General features: G+C 51.9%; 9 protein-coding genes across 10 annotated transcripts; 5 read left to right on the top strand and 4 right to left on the bottom strand.

The window, feature by feature from the left end:
- Positions 1 to 140: 140 nt before the first annotated feature.
- IUM83_01010 (putative transmembrane protein) lies at positions 141 to 1240 on the top strand (the record flags this gene model as incomplete). Its single annotated transcript, XM_067924838.1, has 2 exons — positions 141 to 566; positions 632 to 1240. 2 exons carry the CDS (start codon positions 141 to 143, stop codon positions 1238 to 1240), a joined length of 1035 nt encoding a protein of 344 aa, XP_067788541.1.
- A 570-nt stretch (positions 1241 to 1810) lies between these two features.
- IUM83_01009 (E3 ubiquitin-protein ligase HERC2) lies at positions 1811 to 3714 on the top strand (the record flags this gene model as incomplete). The annotated part of the gene is made up of 6 exons (XM_067924837.1): positions 1811 to 1889; positions 1963 to 2124; positions 2195 to 2427; positions 3142 to 3229; positions 3292 to 3372; positions 3437 to 3714. The coding sequence occupies 6 exons, from the start codon at positions 1811 to 1813 to the stop codon at positions 3712 to 3714; spliced, it is 921 nt and encodes a 306-aa protein (XP_067789079.1).
- Positions 3715 to 3771: 57 nt separating this feature from the next.
- On the bottom strand, positions 3772 to 5329 carry IUM83_01008 (uncharacterized protein; the record flags this gene model as incomplete). The annotated part of the gene is made up of 5 exons (XM_067924836.1): positions 3772 to 3800; positions 3867 to 4359; positions 4717 to 4887; positions 4975 to 5186; positions 5311 to 5329. 5 exons carry the CDS (start codon positions 5327 to 5329, stop codon positions 3772 to 3774), a joined length of 924 nt encoding a protein of 307 aa, XP_067789233.1.
- Positions 5330 to 7056: 1727 nt separating this feature from the next.
- IUM83_01007 (uncharacterized protein) lies at positions 7057 to 8581 on the top strand (the record flags this gene model as incomplete). 2 transcript variants are annotated; one of them, XM_067924834.1, is made up of 3 exons in its annotated part: positions 7057 to 7287; positions 7370 to 7556; positions 7644 to 8581. In XM_067924834.1, 3 exons carry the CDS (start codon positions 7057 to 7059, stop codon positions 8579 to 8581), a joined length of 1356 nt encoding a protein of 451 aa, XP_067789077.1. The 2 variants fall into 2 exon arrangements, with proteins under 2 accessions (XP_067789077.1, XP_067789076.1); XM_067924835.1 differs by having other exon boundaries at positions 7367 to 7556.
- A 2285-nt stretch (positions 8582 to 10866) lies between these two features.
- IUM83_01006 (uncharacterized protein) lies at positions 10867 to 11091 on the bottom strand (the record flags this gene model as incomplete). The annotated part of the gene is made up of 1 exon (XM_067924833.1): positions 10867 to 11091. The coding sequence occupies one exon, from the start codon at positions 11089 to 11091 to the stop codon at positions 10867 to 10869; it is 225 nt and encodes a 74-aa protein (XP_067789234.1).
- Positions 11092 to 12060: 969 nt separating this feature from the next.
- Positions 12061 to 12988, bottom strand: IUM83_01005 (uncharacterized protein; the record flags this gene model as incomplete). The annotated part of the gene is made up of 3 exons (XM_067924832.1): positions 12061 to 12662; positions 12745 to 12820; positions 12893 to 12988. The coding sequence occupies 3 exons, from the start codon at positions 12986 to 12988 to the stop codon at positions 12061 to 12063; spliced, it is 774 nt and encodes a 257-aa protein (XP_067789231.1).
- A 187-nt stretch (positions 12989 to 13175) lies between these two features.
- Positions 13176 to 13583, bottom strand: IUM83_01004 (elicitin; the record flags this gene model as incomplete). The annotated part of the gene is made up of 1 exon (XM_067924831.1): positions 13176 to 13583. One exon carries the CDS (start codon positions 13581 to 13583, stop codon positions 13176 to 13178), a length of 408 nt encoding a protein of 135 aa, XP_067789206.1.
- Positions 13584 to 21878: 8295 nt separating this feature from the next.
- Positions 21879 to 22783, top strand: IUM83_01003 (Cytochrome b5-like protein; the record flags this gene model as incomplete). Its single annotated transcript, XM_067924830.1, has 4 exons — positions 21879 to 21974; positions 22045 to 22108; positions 22173 to 22246; positions 22322 to 22783. The coding sequence occupies 4 exons, from the start codon at positions 21879 to 21881 to the stop codon at positions 22781 to 22783; spliced, it is 696 nt and encodes a 231-aa protein (XP_067789078.1).
- A 134-nt stretch (positions 22784 to 22917) lies between these two features.
- Positions 22918 to 24880, top strand: IUM83_01002 (Cytochrome b5 domain-containing protein 1; the record flags this gene model as incomplete). Its single annotated transcript, XM_067924829.1, has 4 exons — positions 22918 to 23036; positions 23104 to 23129; positions 23205 to 23506; positions 23573 to 24880. 4 exons carry the CDS (start codon positions 22918 to 22920, stop codon positions 24878 to 24880), a joined length of 1755 nt encoding a protein of 584 aa, XP_067789237.1.
- Positions 24881 to 26196: the final 1316 nt, after the last annotated feature.

The raw sequence follows: 26196 nt of genomic DNA, 5'->3' as shown, positions 1-26196 counted from the left end.
CTTTCATTCTCGAAAATAGCTACGTGTGACTTGCAGGGGAAGAGCGAAGACAAGTCCAGTCGAGCAGCTAGAAACTGCCCACTTGAGTTACAACAACTCGCAAGTCGCGCATTACGAAAGGCGAAGATCACATCGCGAATATGACCGCGGCGGCTCCGAACGATAGAGCGGAAGGCGTGGGGCAGGTACTGCCCCAACTTCGTCTGAAGAGACCAACTCCAGCACAAGGCGTTCTCTCTCCGCCACGCTCGACGCAACCACCTCCTCGAGCGACGCGCTTGACTCAGCTGAGCGATGCTGCCGCTGGCTTCCCGTGCGCACGTTTGGTCGAGTGGTTCTTGTACTGCTGGACCGTCGTGGCGACAATGCTCGGGATTGTCTTGGCCTGCCTCGTGCTGTATCTCATGTACTTCACGGACGGCGGGAATTTGGCACCGGTGCTGCCGTTCAGCTTGGCTGCGTACGGGGGCCTGGCGATCACTGTTGCGTGTGTCTGCGGCCTGTATGGCCTGCTTCACCACCGACAAATCGTGACGGAAGGCCGACGCAACTACTCGCTTGGGGTGGTGCGTTGTGCAGTGCTCTCGATCGTAGCCACTTGCGAGTTCTAACCACTTGATCCGACCTGTAGTTTGTGTTTCTAGGCATCATCGGAGCCATCGTCGTTGTCGTCGCTGGAGCCATGGCACTCTCGCTCTCGCACGTCGTCGAGTTGGCACAGAACGAAGACTTTTCGAGCGATCAGGTCGCAGTCCTGGAGACGAAGGTCATCTCGAAGCTGCACGACCAAGTGACGAAGAGCAGCTCAACGTGGCGCGAGATTCAGGACGAGCTCAAGTGCTGCGGGTACGACCAGATCAGCACCATCCAGACGTACCTCAGCCGGAGTGCTTCGTGGAACGCCGCTGTGCAGACAGAGGTCGAGGACGTGAACGCGGTCGGGGGCAGCTACTGCTCCACCCGACCTGGCGAGTGTCTGCTGACGACATCCGAAGCGCACTGCCCCGTTTCAGGGCGCGATTGGTGTCGTCTCGAGCTGCTTCAAGTCGCGCATGACAACTACTTGCTGTTGAGCACCTGCGCGATCACCTTCGGAGCATTTCAACTGCTCTTCAGCCTGCTCGGAGTCTTCACTCTACTCTGCGACGTGCGCAGAATAAGCGGGTTGTCTCCGACATACGAGATCCCGCACCGAATGCTGTCCCCGATCCAACCAAGCGCCCCCAATGCTGACGACTAAGGAATAGGGATATCTCGATAAGGACATGAATGGAGATCGCTTGAACTTTGGTGCTGGTGTCGGCGACGCTCTGGTGAAAGGTCGGAGGAAGGCACGACGAGTCCAGCGTGATCCTCGGCTGCAATGCCTCGAGCTACGACTAAAGCTTCGTCTCCGATAGCCAAGCACAAGCTACATGCTCCAGTATCCAAGACTCAAGAGACTTCGCTGCCGTCGCCGGTGCAGTCGCCAATTATCGAGCAAAACGTAGTCGTGGTGCAGCCGGAGCAGCGTTCAGTGACACCGGTGCAACCTACGAGGAAGCGGGTCGTGCGACGACCGAAGTACCATGAGACGACGAAATTTCTCGAGCGAGAATCGTTCAAGGGTCTTGCTCCGACCGACGGATTGCCACCTCCTGGTCCGAGCACTGCTTGGTTTCCAGGAACGACGCTCGGAGAGTTGTATCGCGTTGCAAGTACCATGTTTCAAGCAGCACAACGAGCTTCGCAAGAAACTCGACCTCTTTCGTGGGGGTACGGATATACTGATGGGGCTTTAGGACATCACAACACTCGACATGTCGTTGAGATGAAGCGGTTGGCGATTTTCCGCCGTAATATCGTTCGAGCTGTATCGGCAGGGGATCGGTTGAGCCTCTTTCTCACAGGTAGGAACACAGAATGTCACCTACCGTGCATGGTTCTTCTTCGCTCAGGGTTTTATGGGGCTTGCTAGTGCAGACGGCAACCGCGTTTTCCAGTCGGGGCGCTTGTTCATGAAGCAAGACGGCTGCAAGATGTGGAAACCTGTCGAGATCACCATGGAGGCTGCCGAAGGGCCGTCTACCGGAGGAACCATTGTTGCAGTGGAAGCTGGTCACCTTGCAGCGTACGCACTCGATGGTGAGTCTTAACTTGGTGAGAATGTTGGAAGCTTGTGCACTACTCCAACTTATCTGGGTTTGCACTGCAGATCAAGGACGTGTGTACTCGTGGGGAACGCAGATTTTCGGCCAGCTAGGCCATGATGAGGAACTGGAGCCAGAGCTTGCGTTCGACTCGATAGCTGGTGACACCAACGCAGAAATAAACGACGATGATGGTGATAATCTGGATGATGATCATGACGCCGAGGAGGAGGAGGAGGGAGAAGAAGAGGAAGAACCGCAGGCTAAGATTGTTATCGTGGAAAGATCTCCTAGACTGGTGGAGGGCTTATCTGGGCACTCTATCGTCAAAGTTTCTGCCGGAAATCACTTTGTAGTCGCGATCTCGACGATGGGAGCTGTCTTTTCTTGGGGACGAGGGTGCTTCGGTCAGCTTGGCAATGGCGAAGTGGCCGATTCAAGTACTCCCGCTCGAATCAAATCTCTGAAAGACTACGTCGCAATTGACATTGCCACTGGAACGAGCCATGTACTAGGTGTGTTTATCCCAAGGAACGAACGATCTCAATCCAATCAGCAGGAACCTCCTCCTTCGAAGCAAAGCATGAAGGCTGTACCAACAGAACGAACGGTTGTGATGGCCTGGGGGAGAGGGCAGCGCGGGTGTTTGGGCTTAGGAGGTTCGAACAATGAGTTACTGCCGTGTGAGAACGCATTTTTCCGAGGGTTGGGCGCGACTAAGGTTGCTGCTGGAGCTGATCATTCGCTGGTTTTGTGCTGCGTTGGCGCTCACACGTTCCTATACGCTTTTGGAGGCAATCAGCTGGGTCAGTTAGGGATTGCTTCCAGCGCGGATCACGTCGACATGCCTACGTTTCTGGATGAATTTCTCAACACTCACGTCGCGGACATCGGAGCTGGGGTGCTCTACTCCGCTGCACTCACAGGTGATGGCGAGGTATTTACATGGGGCGACGCTCGGCACGGGAAAACCTGTCGCGCCGATGGACGTACAACGTATGTGCCTTGGAAGGTTGACCTGCCTCGAGCTATCCCAAGCAGCAGCTTCATTACACAACTATCGATTGGATCGCATCACTCTTTGGCACAACTTCGCATCAGTACGTCATGTGAGTTTGTCATGAAGATGCCAAATTGACATTGACAATGTGTATTGATGCAGAGGGTGAAGTCGACCGATGGAGGAAGTTCCCGCTGGGAGGCGTTGTAACCACAGTAAGCCACGAGGAACACGGAAGCAAAGGTACAAAGTTCTTGAACTGGACGTGTTGCAAACGATTGATTAACACACTCAACTGCTTTCCTAGTATCTTTGTGTCTGTGTAAGAGTTCACAGACCACGACATCATGTGTGCTTGGTATCTGTGTGCAATGCGAGACGTGCCGAGTGTCTCCACTGTGCCGCGTGTGCTGCCGGAGATGTCACGCTGGCCATGTCCTTCAGCCGCTTGCGGTGGGGCGAGGTCTGCAGCGTGATTGTGTCTGCTCGGAAGAAGGTGGAGCTCCTTGTTTGTTTGGTACGCGACTCCCATTTGCTATTCAAGAAGAAAGCAAGACGACACCAGTTTGGCGGATCAAGCGTTAAACCCCATGGGTGTTGGACAACTATGGCTCGGAAAACCAACGGTAGAAACTCACACGATCACATCGCTAGAATATTGAAGTCGACACCTGCACCAAGCACAATGTTAAGATGGATACTGTATTTTACCACACAATTCCTGTGTAACAGCGTACCATAATGCTTCAGCGTTAGATGCAAAATTGTTATGGTCCACACAAAGAGGTGACCTTGTAATGCAGCAGCATGGGTCTCCAACACAAATGCAAGTTGGTACAGAGGTGAAAACCCGAACTTGCGTTTCAAGAGCACGAGAAGAGCGCCAAACGAGACGAACTCGATCACGCCGTAAACCATGATGTTTATCACCGTGGTTTTCAACTTCTGCTCAGTAATTGACGCTGTGTGAGGGTAGTACGCTGCCACCGGTAGATGGAACAGCACTGCAAGGTACGGCGCGTACAGCATTGGAACTATAAACTCGATGTACTCGGCCAGGAGAATGTACTCGGAGTGGAAAAGCGTCTGAAGTGCATCGTGAGCGACATCTTCGTCATAATTTGAAATGGAATCTTCGGTGGTTTTGCTCAAATCTCGCGGGCTTGGGGAAGGTGATTCAACAGTAGAAAGCTTCACGTGCTCGACCGGAGTAGCAGGGGCGATCTGGTGCTGTTTAACAGACGATGTTCTTGTCAGTATTGGTATGCTTGAGTCAAACACTCGATTGGGTACCCCTGATTTGCGTTTCATAGCAGCTCTGGATGAGCATCGGCGGTTGGTGGCTTTATCGTTCGCAAACGTTCCCGACTTCGCCAACTCATCCAAGAATGCCGTGCTGTTCTTTGAAAGAGGGAGTGGAAAGGGTGCAAACAAGCGAATGTGCCGGGTGCGACGAGTAGATGTCCCGTCGTTAAACAATCTTTGCAATAGTTCAGGTATATCCTGGAGGAAATGTCCGGGAGCTGGTCCATTCGGTTCATGATCACTGTTTCTGCGGTGAAAAATGGCTCGAAGAGCGAGAATGACGTGGAAGGTGTCGGTCGTCATGATGATCAAAGTCGTGACGATGGACTTGGATGTCTGCATGCAAATAGCAACATAGTAGACATTAAACAGATCCACCGAAAACACCACGACTGGTCCGACGTATTCGTGGTAGCTCTTGGCTGCATTCGCGATGTTCTGCTTAGTGCAAAACTTGATCATGGGCATAACAAAAATGAATATCGTCTGCTGAATCCCCGATAACCGAGTGAAGATAGCGCTGAAAATCGGGTAACACACTGCTACGACTCCCTGACTGACGATAATTATGAACTGGTCCTTGAACTGCTTGCGTAGCGCTGGAGACTGAATCAATTCCCGCGACCCAACAACAAAAATGGTAAATAACGAGAAGAACATGACAAATGGACTGACTACCAGTACATAGCCGAAAGGAGTCGGGAACTTCCACGCCGCGGCCAGCATAACTGCAGTCAGAACGCTGAATATTCCTGTGCCCAGTGCAATTTTGACAGCACCATAAATTGAGATGGTTCCTGGTTCGATCACTGCTCGCACTTGGAAGACCACTCCGAGCGCTTCAGTGGACATTGCGAGAAACATTCGAATCCAAACCGCATAGTTCGCCTGCCATCCCTTTGACGGAGGTTTCAGTGGAATGCAGTCAATCGCGAGAGCCGAAAGCAACGCCGGGATTGGAGCGAAGAAGCACACGGCGACAACGCGAGCGAGTGAAGTTCGCTCGTAGTAGTCACGGAAAGCTATCAACCGCTCAATGGAGTACTGACTTCGATGCCCGATTTGGCTTCGATGCCATGCTGCAGACACCCGGCGCTTCAATCGTTGGCGTAGCGAGGTTTGCTCACATCCCAAGTGCGTCTCGGAGTTGACTCGGCTCGTCATATCGGATTAGTGGTTAGAAAAAAAATTAATGGCAGGGTTCAAATGAAGGTCTGCATGTATTTTTGGTTGGGACGCTAACAGTTTTCAACAGACAAACTGTGGTTGGCAGTTGATCGACATTTTGCGAAGGAAAAGCAACAAATTCGGGTCGAAGCGTTCCCAAGGCCAACATGATGGACAGTAAAACGCCGACACAATTCACGCAAGCAGAAGTGACAGAACGAGCTGCGCTCCTTATCGTTGATCCGACCTGACTCACCTCACTGATGATATGCACGCTTCCGCTACGACAGCGCGAAGGCTCCGATCCTTTCCGTACTGTAGCAGCTCGGCATGGCGTGGCCGCCAAATAGCGCGCCTACGAAAAAAAGGTCGCGACGTCGGATACCGCACAACTCACTGCCTACCATTCGCGCCGACCGACGCTGCGACCGCATCAGCCGTAAGCGAGACAAATGGCTCCAGCGCGCAATGAACCTCAACTGAGATAACATGGGTTCTCTCTCCCCCGGTAGCTGCGCAAAACGTCAAGGAAACACCACATGACGCAGCGATACACTGTACTGGTATACACCACAACTTCAACGCGACTGGACACACACCAAAACTCTTCCGCCGTGCCCGACAAAGACCGCACGGCGGGACGACCCGAGAGACTCGGCGAGCAAGGCCTTGACCTTCGCTGGTAACGCTCAGAGACCGGACGTCGCGCGTGTGCCGCCACTTGGTGGCGAGACAAATGCGTCACCGCGACGTGTCGCGGAGCCACTCGATAGAAGAACAACGGCATTGTGCCGTAGATATATACACGCACGAGGATGAACCCCCATATGCATATGGCGCCCTGAACACCGTCAGGCTGAATGTCATCGTCTTGATTGCCTCCTGCAAAAAGCGCCCTTTCCACGCTGAACTTTTATGGGTAGGTGGTAATTTTGTCCCAAAAGGCAAAGTGGTACTCATCGATTATAACAGGTAAACATGTATCGTACAGCTTAGCAAGTTCATGGTACGCATCCGTTGTCACAGGACTTATTTGGGCGTACGTGTCGTGCGATCGCGGGTCTGAACCTCGTTCTCTCGCTTTCAGTATGCCGTGAAATAGGTCAAAAACGGCGCATTGAAATGCCCGGTGATGTGCAAAAGCCCCATTTTGGCGTTGAAGCGGACGTCTCTGCGGTGTTTCTTGTCCGCTGTCTGCCGCGAGCGGTCGATCCGGTGCCACAAACGCGACTGGGCCTGCTGGCGCCAGTAAAAGTCTGTTCCGGGAGCCATCTGCCTCGCACATCAAGGTCCGCCTCTCTGTAGTCGGAGTCGCCATTTTCAATCAAGACCCGAGCGGAGCGGCTTCGAATCGAGCTGTAGACTCACGTCTTGATACCGAGGGCACCACCTCACCAACACCTAAATCCAAACAGCGAAAAGCTCTCGGACAGGAAAAAAAAACATTGAGCAAAAATGACGAATGCACTGGACGACTACGCGCACGCGACCACCACGCGCAACATGGACGAGAACGTGACCACGCTTTACGACGAGAAGGACGACATGGAGTCGCTCAAAGCGCGGCTGCAGCGCCGCAAGAAGCCCATTTACGCCGGCCTGGCCTTCCTGGCTGTGGTCGTCATCGGCGTCTCGGTCACCGTCTCGGGCGGTGGGACCTCGACCGCCAAGATGGAATCCGCTCAGGTGCGGAGCTTTTGATAGCGATGGCACCAAAGGTCTTGATGGACCATTTTTTTAATCCTCGTTATTTGATACCATTAAGCAGAAGGACACTACGCCGTCCACCTCAGACGACGCTACCAAGACCAGCCAGCAGTCGCAGGTGGACTCCGACGCGGGTGCCGTCCAGGCCGCCAAGGACTCGGTGACCTCCCACAGCTCGTACAACCGATCGGGGTCGGCCTCGGACTCCGTCGCGGGTGAAGCCTCCGCGGGTCAGGGGTGGTCGCTTTGTAAGTGGCGCTACAGCGGTGATAGTTACTATCTACTGGTGCTGACAAGTACATGTTGTTGTTGTCGGTGTTGTAATTTCTCTGCAGACTCGACGGACGGTTCGTCGGCTACTCCGACGCCTACGCCGACGCCCACGTCGACCCAGGCTACGCAGAGCTCTTCTTCGGGTGAGGCGCTGGCCTACAGCATTGTGGACTTTGACTGGACGGACGCGTCCAAGTGGCAGTACGCTAGCGGAGGCTCCGTGTCGTCCGACATGGTGACGAGCAGCGGCATCACTCTGACGCCTTCGAACAGCAAGGAGCCGATCCGCACCATCGAGGGCTGGAGCGGCGAGAAGGTGGTGTACATCGAGTGGGAGCGCACCAGCACGAGCGACACCAACATTTGGATGCTCAACACCAAGCTCGAGGATCAGTTCGCCACGGGCAACGGCTGGCCATACTGGGGCGAGCTCGACCTGTTCGAGATGTTCACGCAGGACGCCAGCGACAACCCGGCGTACGACTTCACCGGCTTCGGTGGTTTCACGGACGTGTCGAGCTACGGCCAGCTGACGATGCACATGGGCCCCGCCACGGCTGACGGCAGTCCGTGCTTCTGTCCTGCCAGCCCCTCCAAGAGCTCCTGGTACCAAAACACGCAGCCGATGACTTCCGGCTGCACGGCGCAGTTCTCCAACGACGAGAAGAACTCGATCGCGGCCGTGTGGGGTTCGGACGGCACGGGCCAGTACATCCAGCTCATCCAGAACCCGACCATCACCAAGGGCGGCAAGCTCAGCGGCAAAGACACATACGACGTCGGCACCGGCAGCGGCGGTGTGACCTCCAAGATCTACAACAACGCTGAGCTGTTCTGGGGCGTGGACGCCACCGACAAGTGTGCTACGGCCGGCGGCCACGACGCCACCTCGGGTTTCCCCTTCTTCGAGAGCTTCCGCATCATCCTCGAGGAGCAGAAGAAGGGCGACTCGAGCGCCTCCTTCACTGTTACCAACATCCAGATCTTCTCCAAGAACTAGGCGGAGCCGTAGTCTCGCTCCATCGGGTCGTACGTCAGCGTCGTGCGGTGATCAGTTTTGCTTGTTAATGAAGATGGCGCTCGACGGGTTGGCTCGCGTGTCGTGCACTACGTGTAGGATGAAGGTGTGTATGATGCAGAGGAACATCAACACTACGGTAGTAGCTTCATCGTAGTATCTAGTCGTCTAGGTAATGAACCATGCTTTCAACAAATGCTGTAGCGAGGCTTAATTTTTGGAGGTCGTGCGCCGGACTGTAGCAACGGTGCTTGAAGCGGAAAACTTCTCATCCGTCGAGCTTCGAAGCTATCGTAACATGACGATCAGCTCCGAATGCTCGAGTTCGTACTTCGGCGTAAGCTTATGAAAAGTAAGTGCATGTTGCCAGGATGACTCTAGTCAACAGCGGTGGAGATGTGAGCAATGGAACTCGAAAATGGCGAGCTGAATCAACTCCGAGACACCAATCCGAGAAGTAGCTACCCTGTCAACTCCAACGATTATCTGAATTGGGCTATCGACCAGTTGCACTGGACCGTAATTTCGTGGCATCAGGCAGGCAAGCGTCCAATATTTTCGCGGAAGGTCTACCCGAAGGTGGTGACACGTCTTCTAGGCTTGGTTGAACCAAAGTAAACCTGAATGCACTACAGAGTATCCATTCACAGCTTTTCGCAAACACGATGCCGAGAACCGCGATGGAGACAGCTTCGATTCAACTGCAAGACAATAGGCAAGCCGCTGTTTTCACTCGAATCGCTGTCTCATGGCATCGCTGACACATTGGGCAGCGAAGTGAGTACCCGGTAGGACGTCTACTTGCTTTTCGTGACTATTATCAACTTACCTCAATCACAAGGCCCATTGCTGTTTGCGTTCTATCCCCAATTCCGTCGCTGCAACAGCACTCCTAATTGATTGCACTCCACTACGGCCTCCTTCAGAGGGATGGAAAACCAGCTGCGCAATTTGGATTCGACTATTGCTGCCATGACAATGGCGTCTCTGGGGGTTGTTTGTCAAGTGATAGGCGTCCTTGAAGCAAGCGCGATCTCGAAAGCTGGAACTGTCAAAGTCGCGCTGACTACAGCTTCTTGCAGTGGGCTACTATGATGATATTAGCAAATTCCAAACCCCGTTTGGATACATCCTCATTCATCATTGGCCCGTATGTGCTGTTTTTTTTTTTTTACTTTATTCACGGTTTTGGTCATCTGCCCACGTAAACTTTACAATTCCTCGGCATTGCGGGGGGAAGTGCCCTCATAATCGCTATCCAAGGTGTTGTGGCAGGGTGCTTATTTATGTCTGGTTGAAGGACAGACAGCAAGTGTAGGTAGGCTAAACTGCAAAACAGTAGTGGCGTGGTAAACGCAGTACCAATACTCTCAACTGCAGACCCAATCAATATTGCAATACTCGATTAGGACTGAGAAAACTGGCTAATTGGTAGTTCAGCATGTAGCGCATCTTTTAACTATCACTACTATGGGAACGCTTTATAGCTTCTGCAACAAATCGTCTGCCTCAGAAAGATCGATTTGTTTTCAGGAAAATGATCGCCTCGAGCAATATCGTGCCCAATCGGGGACTTGACTGCATGCCATAGATGCAGTTGCCTCTGGATTCGGGAAGCAGTTGCTGGGCGGGAACTAAAGGGAAAGTAAGAATGGAAGCGGGCGGAAAAGAAGGCTGCGGGTTTAACTACAATTGTTGATCGCGGTAGCTGGCAGTGGTGGCAGTGCTGCCAGGTATTCAGCTAATGATGGTACAGTAGTAACTTTTAGCCGTAACCAGCTGGAGTGGAAAATATACTGCATTGGATCGCAGTCGAGCATTGCATTGCTCGATTGGAAGCTCCAGCACTACTGCAAGACACAATTGCATTGACCGGTAACATTGGCATCTATATTGCAATGGTACGGTTCATTTGCAATGTTTGCCAATACATTTTTCCCGATAGATATCTAGCCTCACTTTTTCCAAGGGATGGAACCCTGCTCCAAGAATCTTCTCATTCTCCAGCAGAGGACTCAACTCTCCGATGCTGACGACTCCTCTGGGCGGTCTCCCTTTTCTATTACCCTAATGTAAAACTTAAAAAAAAAAACTTTAAAAAGCTTAAAAGCGGATCGCACGAAGTCGTGCTGCCCACGAAGAAGCCGTGGAATTTCGGTTGATGTCTCCAAATTGTCGATGTGATGGTATGATATTAGAGATGTGTGTAGCTTTGTGGATTATAAATTAGATTGGCCACTCCTGTGTCTAGTGAGTGCTTGGTCGGCTCAGAGCAGGCTGCGGCGCCGGCGGCGGCGCTGCTCCGTGGGGCTCTCGCTGGCGCTGATGCGCGTGACGAGCGTGTCTCGCGGCCGCATGAGCTCGACGATCTCGCTGTCCTCGGCCGAGCGACAGCGGCGGAAGAGGCTGCTGCGCCGCTCCTTGAGCTCCACGACGCCGTCGTCGCTGCCGACGGACTGGCGCTTGTCGCTGCGGTGGAACAGGTGGCGCATTGCCGCTGGAATTGGGTCGGGTGCTGGTGCTGGTACTGAGGTTGGTGTTGCACGGGGCGAAATGGGGAATGAGCTCCAAGTGCAGGAAGTGCGCCATGCACAGACTGCGCGCAATCATTCCACGTGCATAGTAAAGCCAAGTGAGCAAGTGATTACGACCTGCTAGACATTTCGGACACTTCGGACAATGGATACTCTGGTGATTGCTGCATCCACAACATCTGATTGCGCGGGGAGTGTATGAGCTGCGAGTGTGTCGGCATCCAGTTGGGGATGACGGGCAGGCAGTGCAACGCGCTCTGTCACTCGTGGCACACGTGGAGGTCAGACCTCCAGGTGCCGCTGTCGCAGGCGGTCCTGTCGGCGGTGCATCCTCCTTTTGTCGCACCGCGGACTGGAGGCGACCAGCATTTGGCTGGTGCAGGCTGAGTGGCGGTGGCGGCGCTCGTCATTTCACAGCTCGACTTGTGTGCCGGGCATCTTCACGTGATGCCATAAACACACTGTGCGTCGCAGTCTTACCTCAGCCGTGTCGATTTGCTTGACCAGAAGTGCCGTCAACAGAACGCCATTGCCATTCCGTGCCTGGATGGACATTTCGGCTCGACTGTCCCAACAGGCTGGGTGGGTCAGGACATTCCATACCTTCAATCTCAGTGCCCCACAGTTCCCCGCAATTGTGTACCGCAGCTCGACGGTGGTCCTGACAAAAAGCGGAGCTTCTGTTCACTGGGTTCCGGTGCTCGAAGTCCTATCCTGCGAGCAAAGGCTTCACCACCGTAAGCACAACCAGGCAACACTGACGCGCAGTCCAGTGTATACGCCAAAACCACAGATCACAACTTGAACACGACGTTTGCAAAACGGGTATGATAATAATGGTAGTGTACTACAGCATTAAGCAACTGCTGCTTTAGAAAGTGAGAGAGAGAAAAAAAAATCAATATTTGACAACACCCCCTTCACCGCCTACGCCTCCAGCGACACGAAGAGTTTCCCGGCCATAGACTTGAGGTCGCTGAGGGAGTTCTTGACGTTGGACTGCAGCGACCTGGCGGGTCTAGCGGCGTCCGCCCCCTTGCCGCCCCACAGCCTGGCCAGCCACTCCTCCAGCGGTGTGAAGTCGAACACTTTTTCCATCTCCTCCCTCTTCTCCTTGGACACATTGAGACACTGCAGGTCCGAGACCACCTCCCAGTCTCCCCCGCCGCTGGTGGACGTGGCGTCCGACACCAGGAGCCAATTGGCCTCGATGTCCTCCTTGCTGCTCTGCTGGCAGCACTTTTGGGTACATTTTGGGATCGTTTGCGCCACCCCGCGAGATTTTAGGTCCGCGTAGTAGGCGTCCCATTTTTCGCTGGAAAAGTCGAAGCACTCGGCAAAGGCCTTCAACTTGCCGTAAGAGCTCCAGGGCACCGACACGCGACCGGACATGACCATCCCGGCGATCTCAGTGGCGGTGGCCTCCCCCGAGTACATGTAGAGGAAATCTGCCAGACTCACGTAAACCACGGCAACTTCCGGCAAAAATGGGTCCTGCGGGTGCAACGTGGTGTTATCCACTTCCAGCCCTGTTTGTTGGCAATGTACGAAAGGGTTATGACAATATTATTCTTCGTGGAATAAAATAATTGGCGGTAGAGTGAGAAATACCTCGCCGCATGTCGATGGTGCGCATACAGGCGATGGTGTCCTTGTCGTTGGGAGACGCGCGGAACATGAACGTCACCTGGGAAAGAATTGGCACGCACGGTTAGCACTAGCCTAACCGACCGGTTAATAGTTTAGAGAAAGGTCGTACTGCGCCGCGGAACTCGGCGCCCGGCAGCTTGGAGAAGCGCAGGAAGTCCATGAGCTCATTCAGCTTGGCCAGCAGGCCCTCGCACACGGCGGCCATGGCAGCGGCGGACTGGGAAGAGGACGCTTCGTGCCTCCACCGGTTAGGTGAATCGTTTCTGAGAATGTTTTATTTTTATTGGCCAATAATCGTATAGGGAATGTGGAGCCAGATAAGAGTCAGCACCCAAGTTGAAGCAAATGTAGGTACTCACTAACTTAGCGCAAAGTATCTATTTACTGAGCTTTTAGATGTCCAAGAAGTACCTTGCCATGTCGTTGTCTGCCGCCCTCCTAGCTGCAATATTACTCTCAACGCACTCGTTGTGCAGGGCGGCGACCTCTCTGGACAAATTATGGGCCGAACCATGGTACTGGATGAGGCAATTGGGAGGGATCGAGTTGACCAAATCTTGCACTGGCGAGAGGCAGCCCGCAGCTCGACAGAAGATGACGAAGTCCTTGGTGGCGAACTGCAGCACGTCGAAGAGAGAGGACACCTGTGTTTGCACGCCGATCTCGGATTTCGCGCAGGAGCTGAATAACACGCTGTCGTCCAAAGTGGCAACGATGGGATCGCTCACACTCGAGTCGCACAACTCCTGGGCGGAGACTGTTGCGATGATGGAGAGGACGAACGGGGTGGCAACACGCATGGTGTGGTTGGTCTGGTGTATCCCCCTTGAAGGCAAATGTATTTGTTGTGGTGGTCCTGAGGTACGAACAGGAAAATGTAAAGTGGGCCGGAGGTGGTTGGGTGTTGAATGGCAAGTTAGTAACAAGAGCGAATACCGTTTGGTGGCGAGTTTCGATGTGGCCAGTGTTCATGCTGGAGAGAGGATGATTTGAGTCCGTGTGTAACCGGGAACTCGACTTGAGCTGCGCTCCGGTGTGTCCGCACTGCGAGCGCCGTCGATGCCTGTCGTCACATTCGGGTTTGCCAATCTAGCGTCGGGACTTGGTGGCGTCACAGGGGCAGTTTGGCGAGCTAATTTGCACAACCATGGACTGAGGGATGCAGTGGAGTACCTGCTTTGGTTTCAGGGATTTTTCCTGAATGATTGAGCGGCGACCTTCTACGTTTCTCAGCGTGCCCGTGGCGTTTACCGTTCGTATGACCAGTTAAGTACTAGGCACGCGTGGTGCGCTTTGCGTGCCTGCACACCTATCACTTTTAAGTCTGTAAAAAGACTCACTTCAACAACTGAGGGTGTCACAACTTTAGTCGAATCTGCCTGGGAGTTCGGTCGGTCAAATGATCGCAGACGCGTAAACGCAAATAGATTGGGCGCTACTTCTAAATATCGACGCCTGAAGCCTGTGCACTTCCGTGAGTCAAAAGAAAGCAGTCTACGGAGAGGATATTTGCGGAGCCTTGTAAAATGCTGGTAGCTCAGCGGATCATAAAAATATACCCAAACCGGGAGCTGCAACTTCTTAGTTCGTATTCGAATTGCATCTCGGTATTTAAAGCAGTGCTTGAACTCGAGAAAAAAGTGGTGCAATTATTTCTCATCTGGCGACACGATCAGTTCTGGGCTGCACAAGTCCATCTTATGTAGAGCACCCTGGCATAAAAATAAAGCAGTGACGACAACCTATCTGTTCGAAGGCTGAAGTTCGCACTTCCTTTTCTAGCAATTCCAATGGTCAAGCAAATCGTGGCAGGACCGAGTCGCTTGACTCGATCCTCCTGCTTAGCTCGAACTCGGCGCAAGGTTGCTGCTAATTGGTACGACAACAAGATCAGCCATCGCACCGAGTACTCCGTGGAGCGTTTGCTTGCGTTTCGCGACTATCATCGATGCACTTCAACCTCACGCGTAATAGTCGTTTGCGCGTTGACACCCCTCCCTGCCTTATTAGTGGCGCTTGCGATCGATTGCATCCCCTTAAAATCCCCGTCGGATGGATGGCGAGACAACTACACACTCTGGATTCGACAACTTATTGCCATATTCTTTGAGTCGCTGGGGATAGTTTTGCAGGTAAGAGCAGTGATCATGACAGGCACTATCTCGGATATTGGAGCTGTCACCATTGCGCTAGGAGCAGCGACTACCAGTGTAGCTGTAACTATCGGGGTAGCTGCGACCTGGAGGTTCCCAATTCCGTTTGGTTACGTGATTTTGCTTAATGTGTACGTACTGCTCTTATCAATCTGCATGGTGATTGTGATCGGACCTCGATTTTTGGCTGGCTCGCTGTTGCTGCGCCAGCAAATCAAAGCGCAGCTGTTCATTCTTGCAAACCAAGGCATCGTAGCTGTGTGCTACCCGATATTTAGCGCAATATTCAACAGACTTCCGGCTCGAGAGCAAGCGTTTTTCATTTTCGTGATGCCGCTGATAAAGTTTTTCACGAAGCAGAACATCGCAAATGCAGCAAAAGGATCTCACGAGTACGTGGGACCGATGGTCGTGTTCTCGGTGGACCTTTTCAATGTTTACTACGTCGCTATCTGCATGCAGACGGCAAAATCCTTGGTAACAACGTTGGTTATCATAGCGGCGGATAGTTTTCATGTCGTCGTCGCCCTGCGTGGAATTTACCGCCGCGCGAGTCTACTTCAAGTGAAAAAGGGACAAAGTGGACGGCCGGAAAATTATCTTCGAGATCTACTGGATGTTGTCCACGACTTGTTTGATAAGTCGGGCCCTCAACCTTTCGCCAAGCGACCAATTCGTCTTCTAGCTCCATTTCCCCTACCTCTTTCAGACGAAAGTAGTGGCTTTATGAAGAAGCTGTCGAAAACCGGGAGGTTCTCCAGCAGGGCACTTTTAGTTCGCCGAAGCTCCGCAATTCCCAACCGCATAGGGCATCCTACAGAGGCCAGGCGGTCCCTGCCCATGACGACCGTTGCCGTACAACAGAAACAGAAGCACCAGGTTGCTACTGTCCATCCAGCAGCTACAAACGAGCGCAAATCGCTCTTCTTGTTACCGGGTGATAGGAGTAAGAAGGGCGGTAACGCGTCGTCCTTGAATCTGAGTGATGCCGTAGTCCGTGACGCGCTACAGACACTTTTCCACTCCGAATACATTCTCTTGGCGGAGTATATCGAGCTGATGATCCCGATGCTCTACTCGTTTTATCTCACGGTCCTATTTCACCAACCAGTGGCGGTCTATTACCCGAACACAGCCTCAATGACAGCCCACGAACTGAAAGTCGTGGTGGCCAGCATTTTGGCTTACGCGGCGATCGAAGTGGTGTCGTTTAGCACTCTTCTCGGCCTTTTGTGGCGTAACTTTGGGTTCTCGCCTTTGTACCAGTTGGCATTTGTATTGGAAACGCAGGCTCCAGCCTTACAAGGCTATCTCTTCATGTGGACCATCACAATTTTGCACCTGACACTCGCACACTATGGTACGTACCGCGCGCGGGTCTTTCTTTTAGTGGAATTGACCACCTGATTTCTCTGTTCGTTTCGATGTAGGTGTTGATTTTAATATTCGAGTTACTTGACACCGTATCTGCGTCTGCTAGATTATTAAAAATGCGGTTGTGGAATTACTTAACAGTAGTTATAGTTTACGTCTCCTTCTACTATTTTTGCATTGACAGCTACAAATGCTGCCTGAAGAAGTACTTCACTAGACACTAACCCGACCTTATCTTCACCATATTGCTTCTGCGATTTCCTGGTCACTACCACCGCTGACGTTTGGCGACAAAATTTCGTCCAAAGTTTGAACTTTGAAGACTTGTCTCCGGCATCGGGTCGGTGCTCTGGTCGCTTTTCCGATCACACTATCACGCAACTACGACCAAACTAAAACCTTGGCGTTGAAGGCAAAGAACGAATCGACAATGGACCATTGTCATAGATTTACTGGCGTGATTCGTGTAGGTCGTGCGTGGTGTGTTGACACTGGAAATCTTCAGCCACGATCTCGTCGAGCAGGCGACACTCAAAGTCCTCGTCTATTTTTTTAAAAAAAAAGTGCATTAATTAAATTTACCCAACATCGACCTAAAATGCTGTTTTGGAGGCGGGCAACGTCGTCTCCTCTTCTAGCTGCACTCATTGTCACCAATCACTCACCAAACTACTGTAGTTATTGTGATGGCGATACAAGTGGCAGCGAGACCGGGTCAAAGTACCCAAGAAGCTCATGAAAAGGTTAAAGTACCTCAGATCTCCCGAGTCAAGCGCAAGCTAGATCGCAGCCAGATTGGGCACCGCAGCGAGTACTCAGTAGAGTGGCTGCTCGCATTTCATGACTATTGCCAGCGTCCTTCTACTACTCACGCTGTCGCCGTTTGTGTTTTAACAGCGATCCCTGCATTGTTAATCGCCCTTATCATCGATTGTATCCCGTTAAGGCCCCCGTCACAGGGGTGGCGAGCGAACTATGGCCTTTGGATCCGACGGATCCTCGCGATGTTTTGCAAAGCAGTAGGGGTTGTTTTTCAAGTAAGGGATGTCATCGATGCTGGTTAATCTCGTATACTGGAGCTGTCAAAATTGGGCTGGGAACTGCAATCAGCAGCGTTTTTGGTCACCATAATGGTGGCAGCTTTGTGGAAATTTCCCGCTCCATTTGGCTATGTTTTGCTACTTAACGTTTACGTGCTACTTTTTGCAACGAGCATGATTCTCGTGATCGGCCCCCGCGTGTTAAAGGGCTCCCCGACACTACACAAGCAGATCAAGTCGCAGTTATTTATTATTGCAAACCAAGGCGTTGTTGCTGTATTTTATCCAGTTTTTAGCGCAATCTTTACGCGCCTATCAGGCATTGAGCAGACCGCGTTTATCCTGGCCATGCCGATGATCAAGTTCTTCACGAAGCAGAACATCGCAAACGCAGCCGAAAACTGCCACGAATACGTCGGTCCCCTTGTGGAATTCTCCGTTGATGTATTCAACGTTTATTACGTTGCCATCTGGATGCAAACGTCCAAATCGGTGGCCACCACTTTAGCTATCATGGCAGCAGACAGTTTTCACCTTGTCGTCGCACTCCGCTTCATGTTGCACCAAACCCAGATGTCCCAAATGGACAAAGGCAAGTTCTTTTCGGGTGTTTTAGAGCGCATTTGCAACGTATATGACGATGCAAAGGATACCCCCCCCCCCCCTTTCCACTTCCGTGAAAGTCGAGTACTAATGGGAAAATTCGAAAACACCGACCAATTTGCTAACGATAAAGCGGCGAATCGGAGATGTTCAAGCTGAGCGACTGCTATACGCAAGTTAAAAGATGGGCCAACCCTTTTGAAACAATCGGTATCACTTCTTCATTGAAAAGCAAAACCAAGTTTTGCCATCCATACCTGACGATCTTTCACGACTAGGCGAACTTCAAAAAATTGTATCGTCAACCAACTCAAGCAGTCCCACGTTTCATAGAGTGTTCTCTTCAAGCACCAGCGAGAATGAAATTCACAACGTGTTGCAGGCATTATTCCACTCGGAGTATATTCTCTTGGCTGAGTACATCGAATTTATGGTTCCGATGCTGTACGCTCCGTACCTAGTCGCAATATTTCACCTGCCAGTTGTTTCTTATTACCCGAATACGGCATCAATGGATAAATCGAGACTGAAGTCTACCGTGGCAAAGATTCTCATATACGCAATGATCGAGTTTGCGGCATTTGTCGCTCTTCTCTACATCCTTCGGCGAAAGTTCGGTTTTTCACCGTTGTTCCAGTTAGCATTCGTACTGGAAACACAGGCTCCTGCTTTGCAAGGCCATTTGTTCGTTTGGACGATTACCATCCTCCATCTTACACTAGCGCATTACGGTACGCAGATCCGACTACATTAAAATGGTGCGAATTTATACTAACTCATAGTGTATTTCCCTAGGTGTTGACTTCAACATCCGCATCTCATAACTTGTTCAAATTGCTCACGAACTTCTTGGCTCGACCGTGGTGCTCTGCGTGGACCTTTTTAACGTATCCTACCTGGTGATTGGCAACGTCGTGGATCACTACAGTGATTATAATGCCAACCGACAGCTTCCACCGCGTTGTAGCTCTGAACGATATTAATCCATAGTAACACCCGTGATAAGTCCATGAGTCAAATCAATTCGGTGACAAGCAACCTGAGCACTTTCTTCGAGATTTACCAGTAATGATACGGAATGTGTTTCATGGAGATAAGCTATCCCACCTTCACTTTAAGCTCATCCACTTGCTGGCGCCCTTTTTCGATTCATTTGTCGAATCACAGTAAAGTTTTCATGGCGGAAATGGCGAAAACTGGCAGATTTGTGAATGACCAAGATACCAGTCACCGTCGCTCGGCAAGACTTGTACTCAGAGTTTGTCCAGTTAAAGTACTAACATCCATGCCGACGGCAGCTGAAATTAAACAGCACCAGGTAATCCCACTCGCCATTGTCACTGGGTTTCATGCGAAGCCCCAGCGAGGTGGGTTTCTCTTTAGTATTGCGGCCACCTAATAAAGTGAAGGGTTCTATCATACTAGAAAAAGTGTCAGGTCCAAGACTAAGATGGGGTTATCAGGAGTATGGTGGTTCATATATTTGAGCAAAATCAAAACGTAAGTGGTTACGGCTGAAATGTCAAAACCGCATTCTGACTACGCTATTAGTAGCGTGGAGTGGAAGGAGTAGAATGCCCACATACCTGACTCGCCCTCCCTCGTATAGCTAATGGTTCAGCAAGACACGCAACAACCGTCATTGTTGAAATCTACGGGAAGCCATCAACAGACACAGTTCGGCTCACATGCAAAGCACCAGCTAGCCACTTGGTGGCATCGTAGCCAGATCGGACACAGAACCGAGTACTCCGTCGAGCGGCTACTTTCTTTTCGCGATTACTACCAACGTACCTCCGTTGCTCGTGCTGTCGCTGTCTGCGTCCTGTCACCGCTTCCTGCCGTCCTTGTGGCTCTGGTAATTGATTGCATTCCACTTCGACCTCCATCGGAAGGGTGGCAAGCAAACTATGCCGTTTGGATTCGCTTGCTTCTCGCGATTTTTGTCGAAGCGCTGGGTGTCGCTCTACAGCTGAGAGCGGTGATCATTCCAGGAGCCATCTCGAATTTTGGGGCTGCGAAAATCGCTCTGAGCACAACCGTCAGCAGTGTATTGGCTACAATGCTGCTAGCGGCACTATGGAAATTCCCAATTCCGTGTGGCTACGTCCTGATGCTAAATCTTTACGTGACTTTTTTCATAATCTACATGATTCTCGTCATTGGCCCACGACTTTTGACTCAGTCCGCTATGCTGAGACAGCAGATTAGTCTGAGTTGTTAATAATGGCCAGCCAAGGCGCTGTAGCTGTGCTGTACCCAGCATTCAGTGCCGTTTTCAACCGTCTTTCCGGCGTGGAGCAGGCGATATTCGTCCTTGTGATGCCCATGATCAAGTTTCTAACCAAGCAGAGCATCGCGCACGTGTCTGGGAGCTTCTACGAATATGTCGGTCCGATCTTGGTCTTCTCAGTGGATCTCTTTAATGTTTACTACGTTGCAATATGTATGCAAACCTCAAAGTCCATGGTCACCACTTCAATTATCATGGCGATGGACGGCCTTCACATTTTCCTTGCGCTTCGCGCCATTTTCTATTCACCACAGCGAAGACAAGCAATAGCACCGATCGATCCCGACATTGATCATCTAAAGCATTATCTTCGCGACTTGCCCTCGCAATTGCGAAAGGTATTCCGGGAGGTGGATCCATCACATCCTTGTAGACGGCGTATACGCTTACTCGCACCGTTTCCGCTCCCGTTGTCAACTGAAAGCGTAAATTTCATGAACGGTCTGGCAAGGACTGGCAGCTTTGCCAACGACACCACTAGATGCTCCATGAATTCGGTCATCACTCGGTCACAAGTTGGGCCTTCCAGCCTTCGCGATTTAAAACCACGTGAGCTAACACGACAGCAAAGCTCGGTCGTGCCGAGTGAAATGAAAGTGCCGCGGGCTGTGCCAACGCTGCGAGATACTTCTCGACGAAGTATCTCGGTAACCGATCTAAGCTGGCATCATTTGAGGTCAGTGAAGACGCTATTCTACATGCCCTTCAGACTTTGTTCCATTCCGAATATGTGCTTCCAGCCGAGTACATTGAGTTTATGGTGCCGATGCTGTACTCATTGTACCTCTCGGTACTGTTTCATCTTCCTGTTGCGGCCTACTACCCACATACGGAGAGTATGACAGTTGACAGACTAAAGGCGACGGTGACGAATATAATGGTTTACGCAGCGATGGAGTGGATATCGTTCGGACTTCTTCTGGTTCTTTTGAAGCGCAAGTTCGGGTTTTCGCCGCTCTACCAGTTGGCTTTTGTGTTGGAAGCGCAAGCTTCGGCCATTCAAGGTCACCTATTTCTGTGGACAATTACAATCTTGCATATCACTCTGGTGCACTATGGTAGGTGGCCTATCGTCAGGATGGTTATACATGTATATGCACATCCCTTACTTTAGCTTCTACTGACCAGTATTTTGTTTATGATGAATACAGGGGCTGACTTTATCGTACGCACGACATAGCCAGATAAACAATGCTTGTTACCACAGATACTTACGCATATTTATTAAAATAATTGACTCGCCTTGGCACACCAGTCTCCTTCGCAACGGAGCTACTAGGTCGACGAGGTATAGGTGAGGTTGTTGCCATTTCAATACTAGGCAATCGCCTGGGAGAGTTTGTCAAACTCAATTTGATTTTACAAATGACGCTATCCCAAGCCATAGACCAGCAGCAAGCCTCCATGTTCTCCAATATCTTCCTAGCCAGTTAATTCTTTCGTGTAACTTTTGTTCCCAAGGTCTGTCAAATGTGGAGTTGTGGACTCAATATTTGAAAACGGTTTGAGTGCTTTGAGGTGCTTCAGGCATTGCACGTAAGCCGGGATGCTATAGTTGTCGTTTCATGGCAAAGATAGCGCCTCGATAGCCTTCACGCGTCACGCCCTTCGAACAAGCAGCAGGGACTTGCCATGACGGAGACGAAAGCTCACGACTTGGACGTGAAACCGCAGGGACGGCCTCGGTTCTTCACGCCGCGTGAAGTCGCCACCCACAACTTGGCCAAGGTGAGGATGGCGTGTTTCCTGACCTGTGGTGAGAGAGACTTCACATCTGACAAGACCACCATCACACCAGGACTGTTGGATTTCTATCAACCACCGCGTGCTGGACGTATCGCCTCTGATCGAAGAGAACCCAGGTTGGAGAATATGACCTACTTTTTCCTAAGTTGTAGGATATGTTCACATTTTGTTTTCGTACAGGAGCACTGGTTCAGCCTCTCATTCTCCACGCTGGCGAGGACATTTCCCACTGGTTTGACCAAGAGACAGAGAATGTAGGTAGATTCTTGCTAGCATGCATATACGTCACAGGGCTACCTCCAACTAACTTCTCTAACTAACTTCTAAAGGTAAAATACCACGTCGATCCGGAACGCAACCTGTCCGTGCCATTCACGCCCTACGGACGCTTTCTCCACGTACCACCACCAGACCCCACAGCTCAATGGAGGACGGCTGATCTTCTACCGTGGTGGCGAGACCCTCAGTACGTCGTGGGACGCCTCACGAAAAAGGCTCGCTGGCTGGAGATTGTCAACGTGCTCACTCAGCAACACCACTCGCTGGAAGTTTGCTGTGAGGAGACGCTGGCTGAGATCCAGACGCGCTACCTGCGTCTTAATGCGCACGCCGGCAGCTACACGTGGAAGCACCTGGAAGACGACGAATTTGTGCCTTTGCACATGCAGCGCACGCTGGACGAGAACGGCATCCCAGACGAGTCGCCGATCTTCGAGCGCTTCGACATGGACGAGCAGAAGTTCAAGCCAACGCTCCACATTTACTTCGACGACGACCTCACCATCATGTAGACGGAGAGCAACTTCACTTTACCACTAACCCGAATACACTTCTGCTTTGAGCACACCGTAGCTTGACCCACGAATCCTCTGGGGACACCAAGAGTCGTTATCCTGGCACGCGGCTCTCTGTAGTGTTGAGGGCAATGATCACTCGAGCGGTGCCTGCAATCGCTGGCTCGGGTGGCTCTGCTGGCTTTGATTCGACAGGTCCAGGCCGGGTGAGACCACCCGAGGACGTGCTACGTCAGGCTCGTGCCACGAGGTAGGCTCTCCGTCTGCTTCATTCGCTCGTGGGCCGGTTGTGACTCCTGTGTTCTTTTCATTTCAAGCATCACGGGAGTTCTGGGCCAAATAGGTTTGTCCTGTAGTTCTGACAAGCTGAGTTTCACGATAAGGGGATTAACGGGTTTGGGTGTGATACTCTCTCCAGCGAGTGTAGCGTCCTACGCTTTGGAGATACTTCAAGAGCTCAAGGATGAGACGACAGAGACGCAGGACCGAATGACAAAGCTGCACCAGCGAGTGGACGTCCTAGCAGAAGTCGTCGACAATCAGATTCGTCAGAGTGTCGGACGAACGCACCAAGCCGACCTACTGCACTTGCTGCCGTCCCAGGACGAGAGCGACCGGGTGCTCTGCATACAGACAATCAGCTCTTCATCCGTCTCGGATCGCCCAGCTGCGGTGGTCGAAGCGTACGAACGGTGTGAAGGAGTCCCACCACTGGAGCTGGTACGTGTCAAACACCAGGCTGGATACTGCAATTCGGCTGACGCTTTGCTTTTGCGTTATCGTTAGCTGGACAGCTTTTACGACTCGGAGCAGCGCAATGGATCCGAGGACCAGGTGGACAACCACACAGCAGGATCGCACCTTCTCGCTGCATCAATCTCGCGGAAGAAGTACAGCAACCCAGGGTTCTTCATGGAGGAATGGCTCAAAAACGAAGAAGGTCGCCAACAGCGAGCTCTGGAAATCAAGGAAGAGCGTCGCCGCGAACGTCGCGGTGCACAAGAGCGTGCACTGCAACAGCAGAGCACCAGTACCGAAGACGCCTCAAGCAGCACCGACGAAGCTGAGCAGAAGCTCAAGTTTCTCAAAATTCGGTCGTGGCGGGAGATTTACGGCACCGGTGAAGGCAAGGAGTTGATGAAGCAGCAGAAAACTCATCAACAAAACACTGGTCGCAGTCCGAGTCTGCGGGATCTACGCAGGAGAGCACATCAAAGTCTCGCTTCGATTGCACAGAGCCCGACGCGTGCTGAAGAGCGACAACAATCAGCGAGCCCTCCTTCACCTCCGCCTCCACCTCCGCCGCCCCCTCCTCTGCCAAGTGATCCTAGTCACCAATCGCTCACGAGTGACCAATTTGCCATTGTCGCTCCTTCTGACCCCCCGTTGATCCCGACGAGCCTGGGTGGTGCTTTCATGCAAGAAATGGACGACGACGAGATCACGATGGAGATGCAGCTGGAGGACGAATTCGTGAATGGGATCCCGCCACCTCCCCCTTTGTCGAGCACTGAGGAATTCACCGACCACGGACTATCGTACTACCACGACCCCGCAGCGGCGAACAACCTGACACCGCCACCTCCTCCTCCTCCACCACCACCTCCTCCACCTGAACTGGACGAGCAGAGTAAATCTGACGCATACTATGACGCCTTTGAAGATGAGGAAGGAGGAGAAGAAGCTCCACCCCCTCCTCCATTGGACGAGTTCGAGCAACCCCCACCTCCCCCTCCTCCTCCTTTATCTCCACCAGCCTCCGAAACTCCTCGTCCTTCGACTCTGTTGGAAGAAATTCTACTCGGTACCGCACTGCGCAGTGCTGGTGAGCGTCGACCTCAGCGCGAAGCCCCTACACGACCTCTATGCCCACAGGCAGCTCTACTGCAGCAAATACTGCAGAAGCAGAGCTGCCACTTGCGACCGGTTGAACCCCGCACTCGCCCACCGCTGCAGACTCGCCAATCCTCCAGCGCGCCGTTCGCCGACTCCATCGCGCGCATCCTCGAGCGGCGCTCCATGATCGCCTACGACTCGGACAGCGAATCGCACAAGTCCATCAACAACGAAGATGACGACGATGACGAGTGGTAGGCAGGGCGCGGTCGCCAATAACTTTGGCGAGAGCGGATGCGTGACTGCCGGGTATTACGACTTCTACAAAGCTGACCGTGAGAGAGCTGGCACTTGGGGCTTCCCAGGATAAAATATAGTCCATGGCCTCAGCAACCCGAAATTGTATGAATGTATCTGCATTTTCTTCCTGGAGCATTGACCAAATCTCAACTGTTTCCCGCAATTCTTGTCGAAGAGACCAGACACAGTTATTCAAGTGACGCTCGGACTCGGTTTTGAGCCATTTGCTTTCGTCGCACAAGGCCTCGAATCACGAGCTTCAAACGGCGCAAAGGCTAAGGCTATCGACCTATCACCACCCTTAGCCACTCCAGTGACTGGTCTTTCTATTTTATTCAACTGCTAGAATTGATCAATAAATAACATTACTATTTATTGTCATAATATAAGAAGAAAAGAAGAAAATCGGCTCCTCGCGCCAAACTTCTTTTCAATAGTGGTAAAAGAAGATCTAGGAACATTGAATATAAGAAAGATAACCATCCCTGAGTACAAGTAGCAGTCTACATTACGTACGTAAAGCATGTAAGTCTCGTTTAAGTGTAAATTCTGGCATTGCTTCGTTTTGTTTAACTTGAAATTGTTGATTTCAATATCCTAGTTACGCGACGACTTGCCGTCGAAACCAAACTACTTCACGGTCAGTATAAATGCTTGAATGGTACCTGCGTTCGTAGACGTTTTTTGGACGCTTGTACGAGGTCCACCCCTTCATCAGCGCTACAGTCCGAGACGTGTGCGATGATTATTTCACGGTGTTTCAAACCGAATCGGGTGCTTCCGCAGATACTTGCTGTATAGGTTGCGCACCTGTCTTTGAGGACTCTTAAAAGGGAGGGTGTGCCAGGTTTTTTCGTCAATCTTGAGGACATCGTCGACAACGTCACTCGTGCTCCATTTTTCCTTCTGCCACTTCGCGAACTGTACATTCTGCCAGTACGTGGCAGTCTTCTTCGTCGCCCAATCCGTGACGCCTGCTGGAGTGCCACCGCGAGGTCACCATCACCTCCAAAATGCGACGTCAGCTTCGAGAGCACCACAGTCTGCGGGTTCGTCGTGACTTTGTTGACGTATTTCACCCACAACTTGGAGTTGGATTTCTTCAATAGGGCCGGTCCGATAAGATCCAACCTGAGGTGCGAGAAGGCTTCGTTAGTACTCAGGCCGCTCTCCACTAAGCTATCCAGCTTCTTTTGGTTCGGCGACTTCAACAGGTTCGTGATGCTCTCCAGGCTTGAGACGCTAGGGTTGATGCCTCGATCCTCGTCGTCCTC

The sequence above is a fragment of the Phytophthora cinnamomi genome, assembly GCF_018691715.1.
Source record: "Phytophthora cinnamomi strain GKB4 chromosome Unknown Contig53, whole genome shotgun sequence".
NCBI lineage: Eukaryota > Oomycota > Peronosporomycetes > Peronosporales > Peronosporaceae > Phytophthora > Phytophthora cinnamomi.
The sequence above is the reverse complement of the archived record's forward strand: the minus strand, read 5'-3'. Positions and strand labels throughout refer to the sequence as shown.